The sequence below is a fragment of the Drosophila hydei genome, unplaced genomic scaffold (genome assembly GCF_003285905.1).
Source record: "Drosophila hydei strain 15085-1641.00,03,60 unplaced genomic scaffold, DhydRS2 tig00008134-arrow-pilon, whole genome shotgun sequence".
NCBI lineage: Eukaryota > Metazoa > Arthropoda > Insecta > Diptera > Drosophilidae > Drosophila > Drosophila hydei.
Genome location: NW_022045843.1, coordinates 244,025 through 259,216, shown reverse-complemented (window position 1 = coordinate 259,216; position 15,192 = coordinate 244,025). Strand labels below are relative to the sequence as shown.

At 41.4% G+C, this 15,192-nt stretch overlaps 1 protein-coding gene across 3 annotated transcripts in view; it reads left to right on the top strand.

The window, feature by feature from the left end:
- Positions 1-14,299, top strand: part of LOC111594118 (semaphorin-2A) — a 56,176-nt gene extending 41,877 nt beyond the window's left edge. Inside the window, exons 3-16 of one of the 3 annotated variants that reach the window (XR_002751092.2) lie at positions 334-421; positions 1,881-1,932; positions 5,170-5,238; positions 5,471-5,578; positions 5,760-5,897; positions 6,482-6,614; positions 7,352-7,708; positions 9,310-9,538; positions 10,090-10,593; positions 11,147-11,299; positions 11,492-11,600; positions 11,799-11,937; positions 12,077-12,195; positions 12,308-14,299. Coding sequence is in view for 1 of the 3 variants with exons in the window: in XM_023307278.2 (XP_023163046.1) it covers positions 334-421; positions 1,881-1,932; positions 5,170-5,238; positions 5,468-5,578; positions 5,760-5,897; positions 6,482-6,614; positions 7,352-7,708; positions 9,310-9,538; positions 10,090-10,593; positions 11,147-11,299; positions 11,492-11,600; positions 11,799-11,930 (2,075 nt within the window). In the remaining 2 variants the exon portion in view is untranslated. Of the gene's footprint in view, positions 1-333; positions 422-1,880; positions 1,933-5,169; positions 5,239-5,467; positions 5,579-5,759; positions 5,898-6,481; positions 6,615-7,351; positions 7,709-9,309; positions 9,539-10,089; positions 10,594-11,146; positions 11,300-11,491; positions 11,601-11,798; positions 11,938-12,076; positions 12,196-12,307 lie in introns of all 3 variants that reach the window. The other 2 variants (XR_002751091.2, XM_023307278.2) reach the window with 2 other exon arrangements.
- Positions 14,300-15,192: the final 893 nt, after the last annotated feature.

Sequence of the window (15,192 nt, the reverse complement as noted above, 5' to 3'; positions counted from 1 at the left end):
TTTTATACACAAGTTCTTTTGTCTTGATGCTGCGCCTGCAGCCGCCCCATAAATTAGCTTTCTCAGCTAAATTATAATAGTTTAATTAGGTTTTTTGTACGCCTGACACACGCTGCTGCTGACAGTTTCATTAATAGATGCATAAACTTTAATTAACTGAAGTTGGGATCTGCAGAGGGTCCAGGTTTCAGTTCAGGTTTAAACATGTTGAGCTTTTGTTTACTTTGATTTGCTATCTAGATTAACAGCGTGGCGTATACTTAATAAGCACTACACATTCTACGAGGCGTATACTTAATGTACTTATATGAAACGTATTCTTCTCTCTTGCAGAGCATGTCAAGGACTTCAGCTGCGGCCCGCTGCATTACAAAACCTTTTACATGGACGAGCGCAACAATGCGCTCTATGTCGGCGCCATGTAAGTACAGAACTATCAAGGACTAAGGGCTGGGTCTATACGAGTGTGACTGTTGTCTAAGTGCGCTGCGGTTTGGCATTTGACGTCCTCAAATCCGCATCCGTGAGCGTTAATTACGAACTTCCGGTTCGACTGTGCGAACTTCCGGCTGCCACTAAAAGCAGCTACTCAAAAAGCTTCAACGCATTCGAAGCTGCATATTTCATTTTTGAGAGCCCAGCGTCCAAAGTGCCTAGAGTTGTTGGCAGCACTTACGGCATACATAATTATGAATTAATGCTTGACGTGCGGTTCGACGGAGCTAAGGCTGAGGCACTGAGGCTGCGGTAAGGGTCCATTCGGGTCGGGTCGGGTCGGGTCGGGTCGGTGTCGAGGTCGGGGTCGGGGTCGGGGTCAGAGAGCTGAGCAGGGAGCAGGTCGGAGCTCAATTTGACAATGCCCGTCGTCGTCTGCTCATTTGTCTGCCGCAAGTTGAACATGGCCGCATTTTAACAGTTGCGGTCTCGCCTCCCTCCGAAAAAAGCAGGCAAACAAAGTAACCAAAATTACCACTTGACTCGAGCGCCATTTTTCCTACGCAGCCGGCAGCCGGCAGCGGTCGTCGGGGCATCATCAGCGACTGTTTCTGCCACTACTGCTGCTGCTTCCCCTAGTCTGGAAATGAAGATTAATGGTTTCGAGTTGTCGGGGCGCCGCACTGCCAGCGCCTAAAACTCTGCCGGCAACTACATAAAACACACTTTAGCACCGAGTTTCGGCGTCGACGCGTTCCCCTTTTCAGTCGAGCCGCCACAAACTTTCGAGTGGGTGGCCAAAGAGGGAGTGGGGAATGGTTGCCGTTTAAAGTTGGTCCGCATAACTGGGCGACCGGGCGCCATTGCCCCTGGACGCAATATTGCGACATCGATATATCAATCCATCAATCAATCAATCACGGACCCGAACAGTGCAATAAACGTAACAGGCCGCCGGTGACGAGCAGGTGCTGCGCTTCAGCCAAGTGCAACGCAACGATTTTTCAAAAATACCAAACACACACACATACACAGAGACAGGGACACACTCCCGCACACACACTCAGATGACGGAGATACGCCGGCAAATAGACAATTTCAATTGCTTGACAGCAGGCAGAGTCGTTCTCGAAAGTCGTTCTGATGCCGCCAACTGACAAACTGACGGCTTCTGCTCAGCCGCAGACGTTGAATCTCTGTGCTTTACTTCCTGCGTTTGGCAGTTATGTGTGTGTGTGTGCGTGTGTGTGCGGGTGTGTGTGTGTAAGGTCACGCTCTTCTGCTGATTGCGTTTTGCAGCACATCAGAGCATTAACTTATCGTATGTCAGGGCACGAGCGCGGGATTAGCTCAAGTGTCACTCGAGCCGCCACATATCTGCAAGAAACAACAACAACAACAACAACAACAACCAACGTTAATATATTTCTCATTATCTCTTGCAGGGATCGCATTTTTCGCCTGAATCTGCGCAACATCAGCCAATCGATATGCGAGGTAAGTGAAATGAGGCGCAAGTGCAAAAGCAAAAGTAAATGTTAAAGTCAAATCTCAATTGACTGCAGGTACAAACAAGTGTTAAGAAAACACACGTAAAACAGCTGCCAGTTGGCTGCGATTGACTGCGATATACCCTTCATTTAAACTTAGAGTAGAGCCATAGAAACAAGAGCCTATCAGTGACAGCTAAACTGACTTTAGCTCTCGTATCAACTGATATAATGACATAGACAGCGTTAGCATTGAGTTCGCTTTTAATACTGTTTGTTACCTGCATTCGCTGCAAATCAGCATACCCTAAGCTAAGAGTCTAGGGTATTATAAAAGCGCATATAAATGCACAAAACACTTACACACACCTGCACACACGGGCAGACACTTTTAGTCACTTGAGTGTTGCTTGCCAGACAGAATGTTGTTGACACACTCACACACACACACACACACACACACACACACACTCACACACACAATCACACACACGTATGCATACGAACACGTTAAACTCACTTGCAGGCTTTTTACCTGGCCAGACAGTCACTGAAGATGTTTGTCGAGCTTGTGTTTGGCTGCTGTTTGTGTTCGCACACTTTGTGACATGCTCTTACATAAGTATACACACGCACACACACACACTCACACCTATTCATAAGTTTGTTTAAGCATATGTCTGGCTGCGATACGTTTCTTTTTCTTTCTTTTTTCAAGAGTTTTGCTCTGAATATGATGCACTTATTTATTTTTAGGTTTTACATAAAGTTCTAGTAAAATAAACAAAATTATGATTTTTTTGTATTGCTTTAAAAGTGTCTTCGTAATTGCCATTTCAGACTGCCTAAATCTAAGCATTTAAGATTTAGTAACTGTTGCACAAACTAGGAATATAAACTTGCATAATTTACAAAGTCTAGTCAGTTATTATCTATATAAGTAATATATATAATTATTATAAGAATAATAAATAAAAATAAAAGTAAATATATAAATATATAAATAACAAAATAAATATATAAATAAAATTAATAAGCTACTGAGGCTTTTAGTTAACTGAAAAGAAATTTATGAAATATTTAAAGTCACTTTATTGCTTGTATTAAGTTTGCTCAATTTTGCTGTTGTACTGCCCGCTACTCTATATATGCATGTAGACAGTCAATTTAGCCAGAGTTGCCGAGGTACGAACACTCAGCACTCATCGAGTGATAATCAGTTTCTCTTCTTATGCTAGAGCAACGAGCGCCGGCTGAGCACGATCAAGCCACGCATGTAGAGAATAGCGCAGAATAGTCATCTCTTAATAAATCTGAATCTCTTACAAAGCTCTTCTATTGAGCCGCTCTTAAATAATAATGCTTAGCCCAGCGCCAGTTGCTGAGCCCCACAGCAATGCTGCCTGCCTGCCTGCCTGGTCTCTAGCGCTCGCCAAGCAAAGGCTTCTTAGTAGTCAAATATAAAACTTATATGAAATCAAAGTAAATTATTTTTAGCTAAGCTCTTGCGCAAAGTGTCAAAAGCACAAAGATATATAAATGCACATAAAATCAATACATTTTCGTTAAGACTAATTTACAAAACTAATTCAAAGTGTCAAACTGCTAAAAGCAATTTGTTCTACAATGCCAATATTATTAAGCATAGACTAACTATGTGACACACTGTGTATGGACTGGCTTGAATTGATGACATGTACAGAATAACATTTAAAGAAAGAATCAGAGACAAAGAAGTTGACAAATATCGCAGAGTTTATGGGCAATAAATAAGAACAAAAGCATTTGCCATGGCGGATGTCGAGTTATTTAGTTATTTATTTTACAAAATTTTCTTTGCTCTTCTTTTCATTAATCGATATTTATTTGTTAGATTTTATTGCAAGTGATTTAAAACCATAAAGTATTTGCGATTTACGATATTCGGAACTGCCAGCCCGTATCGAAGTTGAAAAACTTGGCATTTTTGTGTTCGCCCTCGCATCCGCCGGCGAAAGATCTAGACAACGCCCAGAGTCAGCGGCAGAGGCGCACAATTGCACTTTAATGATTTCGTCTTCAACTATCAATATCCGTTTCCGTTTCAAGTTCATTGAATTGGCAGTTGGCTAGTCCGCACCAGCATTTCGCAGCGAGTAGTGCTGCGCACTGGACTGGACTGCTACCATTTGCCGGCGTTTGCCACATCTTTTGAGTCATCCTTGCGGCACTTCGGCCCAGTCGGCGGCAAATGCTTTCAACGGCAATTATTTGTGCTGACTCCTAAACTGCTAGAGCCGAGTTCGTGCTCGCAAATTGCGTTTCAAGTTGAATCCGAGCACTTAGCCGCATCCCGAAGAGGCAGGCGCCTCTTAAAGTGCAGCAAGCAAAGCGGAGCAGCAAACTGCAAACTGTCAGCAGGGCAGGATATTGTGTTCACATGGCCGCAGTGCAAAGTGTGTCAACTCTGAGATTTCTCTATGTGCGTCTCCTTGAATACACAAGCGATGCGCATTAACGATGGCCAAACTCGAAAGAAAAACTTATTTTACGTGCAGCGTGCGGGAATGTAATGTCGCCTTTTCTAGCTCCCAATCAACTCGACGGCTTTTTTCCTTCTTAAAATCATTTTTTTCGTTCCTTTTGCAATAAATGGCATTGGCGTTCAAAATTCAAGTGCAGGCGAAAATCGAATTAAATAAACAAATGCCCAACGTGAGTGAAATACCAACAACAACAATGGCTAAACATAAAGAGCAGCGCAGCTCAGTTCAGGCACAGGCACAGTCGGAAAAATATGTACACAGAAAAAGAGAGAGAGAGAGAGAGAGAGAGAGAGACAGAGAGAGAGAGAGAGAGAGAGAGAGAGAGAGAGAGAGAGAGAGAGAGAGAGAGAGAAATATATATATGTTCACTTCACAAATACTGGCATATGAGATGGGCGTCTTGATTGTACGTGTTTCTGCTACATACAATAAATACACACACTCCACATACATTCACACACATATATATATATATATATATATATATATATATAAATAAAAGAAATCTCCAATTGTTGCGCGTTCTTTTGTTGTGGCTGTTGTTGTTTTGCCTGTCGCGTTGCCTTCTTGATAAGCATGAAATTTTATCACGCTTTCAATAAACTTTTTGGAATATTTGTTAAGCGTATCGCATTGGGGCAAAGCGGAGCAAACGCTTTAAGTACTTAAGAAACCATTTGTTTGCTCATATTGTTTTCTTTTTCTTCGTATACTTCCAGCGCGATGTTCTCATACTAGAACCCACCGGCTCCGATATACTCAACTGTGTGTCCAAGGGCAAGCGAGAGGTGCGTTTTATTTGGAAAGATTTATCTAGTTATACATATCCATTGCCCATGCAAAATTATCTAACAAAATTGCATGCAAATATTGCGGCCTTCATCTCGATTCGATACTTATGCATTGCCTTCACATTTTCTGTCTGTCCCATTATAATCCATTACACCGACACACAATACACAATTATTTTGCTTAAACATTTGTTTTTATTGAATCAACATTCGGGCACATGTCAAGAAGGTGGAATGCCGCAATCACATTCGCGTCATTCAGCCCATGAACTTCAATGGACATCGACTCTACGTCTGCGGCACCAATGCGCACAACCCCAAGGACTACGTTATAAATGTGAGTAGAGAGAAGCGAAAATATATAAATATTTTTTTATATTTTTGCATAAAAAATTCAGCAACGTCGTCAGCGCCTAATTGTGAATGTCAGTCAGGCTGGAAGTTAATTTTGCAGCAACAAATTCCAAAATTAAAGTCAACTAATGCGCTTTCCTTTCCTCCATCTCCAACCCCGGCAGGCGAACTTAACACATTTACCCAGATCCCAGTACGTGCCCGGCATAGGGTTGGGCATCGGCAAGTGTCCCTACGATCCCGCTGACAACTCAACCGCCGTCTATGTGGAAAACGGAAATCCCTTTGGTTTGCCTGCGCTGGTAAGTCCAAGTCTCACCCGAGTCTCTCGTAATGCCGACGGAAAGAAAAATAAAAGCAAAGAGAAAAGCACGAAAAAAAGGGAAAAATGTCAATTGTAATAAAATTACAAAAGTAAAGTAAAGCCAAAGAGAAGGAGCAAAGGAAGCAAGCCAGAAGGAAGTGGCGTAAGGAGGGCGCGAAGCGACAAAGTTCTGTGCGGCTATGGGAGGCCAAATGGCAAGAAATTTAAAAGAGTCGCAATAAAGCAGCTGAAATTAAATTAGAGTGAAACGCACACACACACACACACGCACACACATGTACACACGCAGAGCCAAACACTTGCAAAGAATCGGGTCTGAGGCACGTGCTTACACTTTACGCGTAATTGTGTGCGTGCCTCTGTGTGCGTGCGTGTGTGTGTGTGTGCGTGTGTATGCGTGTGCTACATTTCGCCTTTGCCTTGGAAAATCAAATTTCCCGAATATTTGGCGCTAATTTGCCGGCATTGCTTGCAATCCAGCACAGAGACTTCAGCATAATCCATTTCCCTCTGCTCACCGCTTTCCACTTTCCACTTTCCACTTTCTACTTCTCTATGCAGTACGCGGGAACCAATGCGGAATTCACTAAGGCCGACTCGGTTATATTTCGCTCGGACCTCTTCAACTTCACCAACGGCCGCAAAGAGGCCAACTTCAAGCGCACAGTTAAATATGACTCCAAATTGCTTGACAGTAAGTATTTGTACCACTTTGAAATTTTCTTATTTAAGTTTATTTTCTATCAAATAAATTAATATATAAATTGAAGTACAGTTCATTATATTCTTAAACAAATGTTTGATATATTACAAAAAAATTTGAATTTAATTGTTCATTTATTAAGTTCGTTTCAATCATTTTGCATATAGCATTTAGTAGCACAAATTTATTTTTTAAAAATTGTTACTGAGTGGCGAACTGCTCTATTGCCTGCTAAATAGAGAAGAATAAAATAATTCTTCTGAATATATGTAAATTCAGGCACAAGCTAAAGAAAGCCATTGCCCATAAGTGGGTCAAGCGAGCGCCAAGTCACCTTCGATGCCGTAAAGGCTCAAGCACATAGTCAAGGCTAAAGGTCATATTGAGCCATAGAGAATAAATTCTCAAGTTTTTATTATTTCTACAAATTTTTTATTTTAATCTAAATAAAAGTCATATGCCAATGCAAATTTATGGCCTTTCGAATTTATGCATACGAATGTTATATAATTCTAAAGGTTTCTTTAAAAAAATGCAAAAGTTATAAATTAAGTAATGTAGAACAATTTCTATAGATCCAGGTTATTATAAGTACATAAACTTAATCAAATATCTATAAAAAATTCTTTGATTCAAATATAAATATACATTTCCATCTAAAGCTGCTCCTCATTTATACTGAAAATTTCCTTGACTAACTCAATGTCTTGTTGCACTGCCTATTTCAGAACCGAATTTCGTTGGCTCCTTCGACATTGGCGACTTTGTCTACTTCTTCTTCCGTGAGCATGCCGTGGAGTATATCAATTGCGGCAAGGCCGTCTATTCGCGTGTGGCACGCGTCTGCAAGAACGATCGCGGCGGCAAATACATGATCAGCCAGAACTGGGCGACGTATCTGAAGGCGCGCATGAACTGCAGCATCTCGAGCGAGTTTCCCTTCTACTTCAACGAAATACAGTCCGTCTACAAGATGCCCAACGATGATAGCAAATTCTATGCCACGTTTACAACGAATACAAACGGACTGATTGGCTCGGCCGTCTGCAGCTACGATATACGGGATATCAATGCGGCCTTTGAAGGTTAGTGGGTGACTGCATGAAATATGTGTGTGAGTGTTTGAGTCAGTTGGGAAGAGGATAGGGGGTAGGCAGTGGGCGTGCCTGTGTATGTGTCGGCGTCTGCGAGTGTAAGCGTGAGATTTATTGCATTGGCAATAATTCTCTGCGGCGCCATTTTTACGAACGTGCATGCGGCTACGTTTGACTTCTTCCAGCATTTCCCATTACGTAGGGCTGCAGCTGCCGGAAGAAATTACGCTCACAGGTGCTGCATGGGTGTGTGTGTGTGTGTGTGTGTCGTGCAGAGAAGCTTTGGCATTTTAGCGTTAAATGGTGCGAGCTGAATTGATGTGCCTGCCACTGGGGGTCGTTGTGCGGCTTTAAATGCTTTAACGTTTGCTACAAAACGCCTCGGCTGCTGCTGGCGTGCTGCATGGTTAACGGTAACTAGATATGCGTGACAGGTGCTAACAACCCACGTGCTGCTGCTTGCCAGCCTGCAGCCTGCCAGCCACACGCAATCGAAACGCATGCAACAAAATCTGGCATGCACCTCGAAATGCATGTCATATATTTAAATCCTAGTGGCACTCTCCTCAGCTGCCACTGCACACAATGTGCTCATATATATTGTGTGTGCATGTACCTAGCCTCCATTCCATGTACGAACTGTCTGAAACGACAGCGACATTTGCTGATTTTGTGTAAAGTTCTGAAATTCATTTCCTTTAGCGATTGTTGCTGAATCCAACTTACGAATGATGGAGTGAAATTCCTTAAGCAAAACTTGAAATTATTTTAGAGTGAAGCTTGGCTATGTCTGATGCTATTGAATAAGCGAAAAACAAAATTTCAAAATTCCCTTTTAATATCAATTAAAAGTTTAAGTCTTGCTACAACTTCTATCATTCCCAACGAAAGTCTTCAATGTCATATCAATAAAAATACATTTCTTATTTTATTTTAAATATTTATGGCAATTCTTATTATCGTGTGATGACTGTATTTACAAATTACATACATAAATTTATTTGCAACGTCCGTTGCCAAATGCAAGTGGAGCCAAACGCATACGCAAATTCTGGGTGTGTGACAGCACTTTGCTCAAAAGTTCATTAACACCATAAAATTGTGTGCATGGAGCTCTGCCAGAGCACTCACTCAGACAGACAGCAGACACAGCGCCAAAAGGCAAATGGCAGTAAAAAATCTGGCATACACTTAAAATTCATTATGAAAAGTTTTGCGGGCATGTTGCAACACACACACAGGCGTAGAGGATGTATAAAAAAATAGAACAATGTGTGAAAAAATATAGCAGAGCTATTGCCAAAGTAATTAATTATGAAAAACAAATGATTATGCAGCAAACACTCCAAGAGCTGTGTGTGTGTGTAATTAGTAGCTCGAACTGTTTTACTTTTGGCCAGACTCCGGGCTTGGGGCCACAAATCAGCGCTGCGAGCTCAGTAATTTATCATTTACCACAGCGCTGACACACATAAATTTAACATAGCATACTTTTCAGCGCTGCACATTTATGCAACCTATAAAATGTAACACTCTCTCGCTCTCGCTCTCTCTTTCTCTTTTCGTTTCTCTTTCTTTTGGCTGACGCGCAGGCAAGTTCAAGGAGCAGGCGACATCGAACAGCGCCTGGCTGCCAGTGCTGAACTCAAAAGTGCCGGAGCCACGTCCGGGCACATGCCACAACGACACCGCAACATTGCCGGACTCTGTGTTAAATTTCATACGCAAACATCCGCTAATGGACAAGGCGGTCGATCATGAATTTGGCAATCCTGTATTCTACAAACGAGACGTTATACTCACCCGCCTCGTCGTCGACAAGTAAGTAAAATGTGTAAATGTATTCATTAGCGAGCTGCAGCCACAGTTGCCTCTGGCGGCCTCGCTTGGCAACCAGCCACGTATTCGCCTCGGCTTGTTGACATTTGCCAAGTTTATACAGTGCACTCGCTGGCACTAGCCACAGCCACAGCCACAGCCACAGTCACAGTCGCAGTCGGGGCAACTGCCAGCCCAATGCTGACATTTGGGAGCACTCGCTCACTGACAGCACAAAAATGCTGTTTTTTTTGTACTGCTCCAGCAGCAGCTCCGACTGTTGTTGTGTGGCATAACGACTTGTAAAATAACTTGGCCGGAACTTATGAACATTGCGCCGCAGGATATGCTTTTAGTTAAACGCTTTGTTTTGCTGCTGCACACAAAAAAAAAAACAGCATGAAAGAAGCCAGAGAGAAAAAGTTAGCCAAGTCGCGTGCATTTGAGATTTGTTGCACAAAAACTGTCGGCACAGGAGACTTGTGCGATTTATCAACTCAACTCTTTTCTCTTCTCTTTCTCTTTCCCTCTCTCTATCTCTTTGTCTATTATAGAATACGCATTGACAAACTGAACCAGGAGTTTCTCGTTTACTTTGTGGCCACAAGCACTGGACACATCTATAAAATAGTTCAGTTCATGCACTACGGCCAACGGCATTCGAATCTGGTGGATATCTTTGAGGCGTCGCCGCGCAACGAGCCAATACGCGAACTGACGCTCAGCCAGAAGACAGCCTCACTCTATCTGGCTACTGATCATCAGGTGAAGCAGATCGATTTAGCCATGTGCGCGCGTCGCTACGACAGCTGCTTCCGCTGCGTGGCAGATCCCTATTGCGGCTGGGACAAGGAGGTCAACGCCTGCCGGCCCTACCAGCTGGGCCTGCTGCAGGACGTGGCCAACGAGACGTCCGGCATATGCGATACGAGCGTGCTGCGCAAGCGCGTCACCTCCTCCTACGGCCAGACGCTGCACCTGTCCTGCTTCGTCAAGATGCCCGATGTGCTGCGCAAGAAGCAGACGCGCTGGTACCATCACTCCACGGAGAAAGGACGGTGAGTTGAGCTCTTCGAATTGAATTTTGGCCTTAAAGACGCGCCTTGGAGACCACGTTGGCCAGCTTAAAGCGAGCCAATGAAAATTGAAAGCAAATAATGAAATCGGAAGTGCAAACGAAACCTCGCTTCATCTCACTTAGCGATGCCACCCCACCCAAAGCAGTTTCTAAATCCAACGTCGCGACGCTGCCAACGCTGCGGTAAATTGACACTTTAAAATGTTGTTGAAGTCCGTTCGCTGTTTGGCGTTTACGCTTACTTTGAGAAGGCACCGCAGCGGCACAGTGCGGATAATAAGTAGTCTCTCCATCTCTCCCTCGCTCCCCCTCTCTCTCTCTCTCTCTGTGTGTAATGGAAAAAGTTTCAGCTGGCGCTGTCAAAGTTTCACACACAGTTTATATTGATTTTTATTGTGCGTTTCCAATGAGACACTTTTTCACGCACAGCCAAATGGAAAAACAAACTGAAAATGGAAAATTGGAATATAGCAAATAGAAAATCTCCTTATCTTTGCTTGTGCCTCACACTCACTCTGTCTCTTTCTCTGCAGTTACGAGGTGCGCTATACCCCCACGAAATACATTGAGACCAACGAAGGCGGCTTGGTATTGTTGGCTGTGAATGAGGGCGATGGCGGCCGATATGATAGCTATCTGGATGGCACCCTTCTCTGCAGCTATGGCGTCACTGTGGATGCGCACAGGTGAGGCAACACACACACCCACCCCTTGGCGGGCTGGCATTTGAATTTAGCGCCTCGGGCGTCAAAATATCCGTGGCGCAATTAGAAAGTTGAAACTTTCGACTTGTGTATGTTGCTGGCTGCAAGTTTAATTTCCTGGCCCACAACCTGACGATAACTTATTCTGCTGCTCTCTCTCACTCTCTCTCTTAGATGCTCGCCTCCTTCACAGAAGCAGGACTATCAGAAGATCTACTCGCACTGGTGCAATGAGTTCGAAAAATACAAATCAGCCATGAAGCAATGGCAGGCTAAGCAGGAGGTAGGCCAAATTCAAAGCAATTAAATATACATTTAACAACTGGCGGCAGCTGTCGTTAATTGTTTTAATTAATTTTTCATGCAAATCGTTGATTCCTGCTCCTAATTTCCATGTTATTCGCTTAGCAATTAACGAAATTATTTTTTGGCTCTCTGATTTCTTCGTGAATCTAATTACATTCGCGGCTTGTGCTTCTAGCAATGCGGCCTCAAGGACAAAGCAGCACCAAACAGCAACGGCGGCAGCAGCAGCAGCACCAGCAGCAGCAGCAACAGCAACAGCAATGGCAAACATGTCAACGATGTGTTTAGCAACGACGCCCTGGTCTGACCCAGAAGTGAGTATACGACTAGTGAGCCAAGCCAACTCAGCTTAGTTCCTGTCCACTACACAAGTCCCAAAAACTAAAAAAATTTTACTCATGGCCTTTGCCCTGTTTTGTGCCTTCCCTTTCAAACCATGCTGCCCACTCTCAGAGTACTTGTTCAACTCTGAGTTCTTGTCGGCGGGTGTACGCCCCAATTTCGGCCACCAATTCTACATTTTCGTGTTTCTGCTAGCCATGTGCACTAGTTTCTAAAAGTCTCTAGTTGAAGTAAGTTGCAGCAGCTCAAGCAAAAACTACATCAAGCCACGTCTAATCCTGGCCAATATACAAATGGATATTAATGTTTGCTTTCTATGTTTGCCATTCCATTTGCTTACAGTCGGCAGCAGCAGCAACAGCAGCAACAGCAGCAACAGCAACGAGCAGCATCAGGAAGGAGAGTACCAGCACCCAGAAAGCAGTGACAAGAGCCGAGCAACCAACTACAAAGACTGAAATTTTTAAGCTTTTGAAAGACAATATTTCAATATGTTTTCAATATGTTTTTTTGCTTCATTTACATATATATAGCAATTGTTTAGTGCTCTTCGTTTGGCATTCGAATTAACAACAGCAAATATCAAATAACAAAAGTTTCACAGTGAAAATTCAACAACACGAACAGCAGCCGATTTGATTGATTTCGATTTTAAGGTACACAGAGAACATATAGCCAGAATGAAGCAGAAAGCGCTAAGCAAGTGTAAAGAGTAAACGCTAAAAAGTTACTAACAAAAGGATCCTGCCATAATGAAAAATGGAAAATACGGTTTTACATAGAACAGAGTGTCTCTCTCTCTCTCTCTATCTATCTATATCTCTCTCTCACTCTCTCTTTCTACTTCTATTTCAATTGCGATTGCGATTGAGATTGAGATTGCTTCAAGAATGAAAGAAAGATAACTAAATTATGCTAAGATATTTACTCGTAACCACCTACAGGACACACACAGCCGACACAGACCCACACACACTCAAGCACATATTTGAGCTCAACATTTTCTCGCCTCAGTTTGTGTATATTATTTATATATTTGTGCATTGCGAACGGCACAAATCGAATACAAATATGCTAAAAAAAGAAGACAACGTCGCTTGGCCATGGGAAGATCTTAAACGAATTTGTATATTAACTAGCAATATTTGTTTAATAATTCTAGTATTAGTTGTACGCATAGCTATGTATAAATAGTTCGTAGATATTGTATGGAGAACGAGTATAAATACAAAGCTCTGTATTTTACGGAACCAAAATTTCAGCAAATACTTCTAGACAGCCCATCTTCTGCTAGGTTAAGGCCAGTTTGTACATAGCGCTGCTTTAGTTGTAATCGCCATACTCTAACCGTATATTAAGTGTCTCGTATATTTGATTTTAACTTTCATTTGAAACTCGAGTTTTTTGTGGCTATATGAAAACACGCTGACGGCATTTCGGCCGTTGTTGTATAGATTGCGCGTTAGCCTAATGTTTACTATAAGCAATATATATGCATATACACATAGTTACTGCATTGAGACCAACATGCTCATACACACACACTCACACTCATATATATATATATATATACTTAACCATAGCTGTAAGTAAGTTGGTGTGGCAAATACATTTTAGTAAATCTCCAAATGGCAGTCGGGCAAGTTGAAGTAGTGAGAAATGCATTCGCAAGCTCCCCATTGAAAACTTATTGAAAATATTAATATAGCTGCCAACAAGTAAACTGGAATGCATTTTGAACACACACACTCCCAGACACACTCACACATACATGGAAAACTAAACGCTTCTCTGAACGATGAGCCATGCGTGGAGCGTGGCGACATTATCGAAGAAGTGCATATACAACTAACCCATATGTACTTACAAATACTTATTATATACATACATATATATATATATATACATACAGGCATACAAAGATATGTGTATGGTACGTAAATTAATGAAATATTTTTCTAAAAGTTTTCTCAGCAAAAGCCACAAGACAAAATTTTAATGTTTCCATCTAAAACTTATCCACGAACACAAACACGCAGAAACCGAACACACAGATACGTTTTAGCTTAGTCCTCGGATCTTAACATTGTAAATGAACCACAAATAAAATATGTATTTTTCAGCTAATAGTGCTCTGAGCTTCTGACTTGATACACAAGTTTCCTTTGCTTTTCGTAGACCTTTCAGTTTTGATTTATTGTAAATAATTCAAAGATTATGTGAAATGTTTTGTATGACAATCACATGATGTTGAGCAAATAAAAGTATGATGACCCGTAAATGAAGCAAATTGCAATGTCAGTATTTGAATAAAAATTAAAAAAAAAAAACAAAACAAAAACAAAATCAACTCGTAAAAGAAAAGTAAAGAATTACAAATTTAATATAAACTCAATATATATACATACATATATATATATTCTTTATATAGTTAAAATAGCGACAACAACAAATCCTTGTAAAAACAAAAACAAAAATTATATACTAATCGAAGCGTACTATAGGAAGCCCCCGTTTTACAAAGTATTCATACAATAAAATAAAAATAAAAAATTAAATTAAAAATTAAAAAATAAAAATAATAATTCGCGCTTGAAGTACATTTGCATATATACTTACGTATGTATACAGTTTTCTGTCTATGGTAAACTAATAATGAATAAATATATAAAGAATTATTACTACAAAAAAAAAAAAAACGAAAGAAAGAAAGTTAAAAATAAACACAGCTGCCCTGAAGAACGTATCATGAGCTATCTAAAAATTTCGTAAAAAAAATATAAAATAAATAATTATGAAAACTTACAATTAAACAAAGAACTTAGCTGTAAACATAAAAAAAAAAGAAAAAATGCAGTAAATAAATGTGATAAGATTCTTTAATAGAAAACATTCGTATTCAATTTTTAGCGTTATTTTACAGCTCGAGCTGAGAGCTGATTTGCCCGGACTTAGACTGGAATTTCTTCTGCTTTGTTATGTAATATCAGCTAAAGAGCAACTTGTAGACTCCAGCTACAAGCCATTCATAAAAGTCCCATTTGCGTTTTACCTTTGAGCTGGCCAGGTGCATACTTTAAAAACTTTGCCTTAACTGGCGTTGGCATCAGTTGTGAATTGTTCCTGCAGCTTAAGTCTAAGAACATATTTAACATTTACGGCTGGCAGCGCTGCTGCGATGGCCGGGGCGCTAAGTACATTTCTGTGTAAGTACTTATTTGTTTATG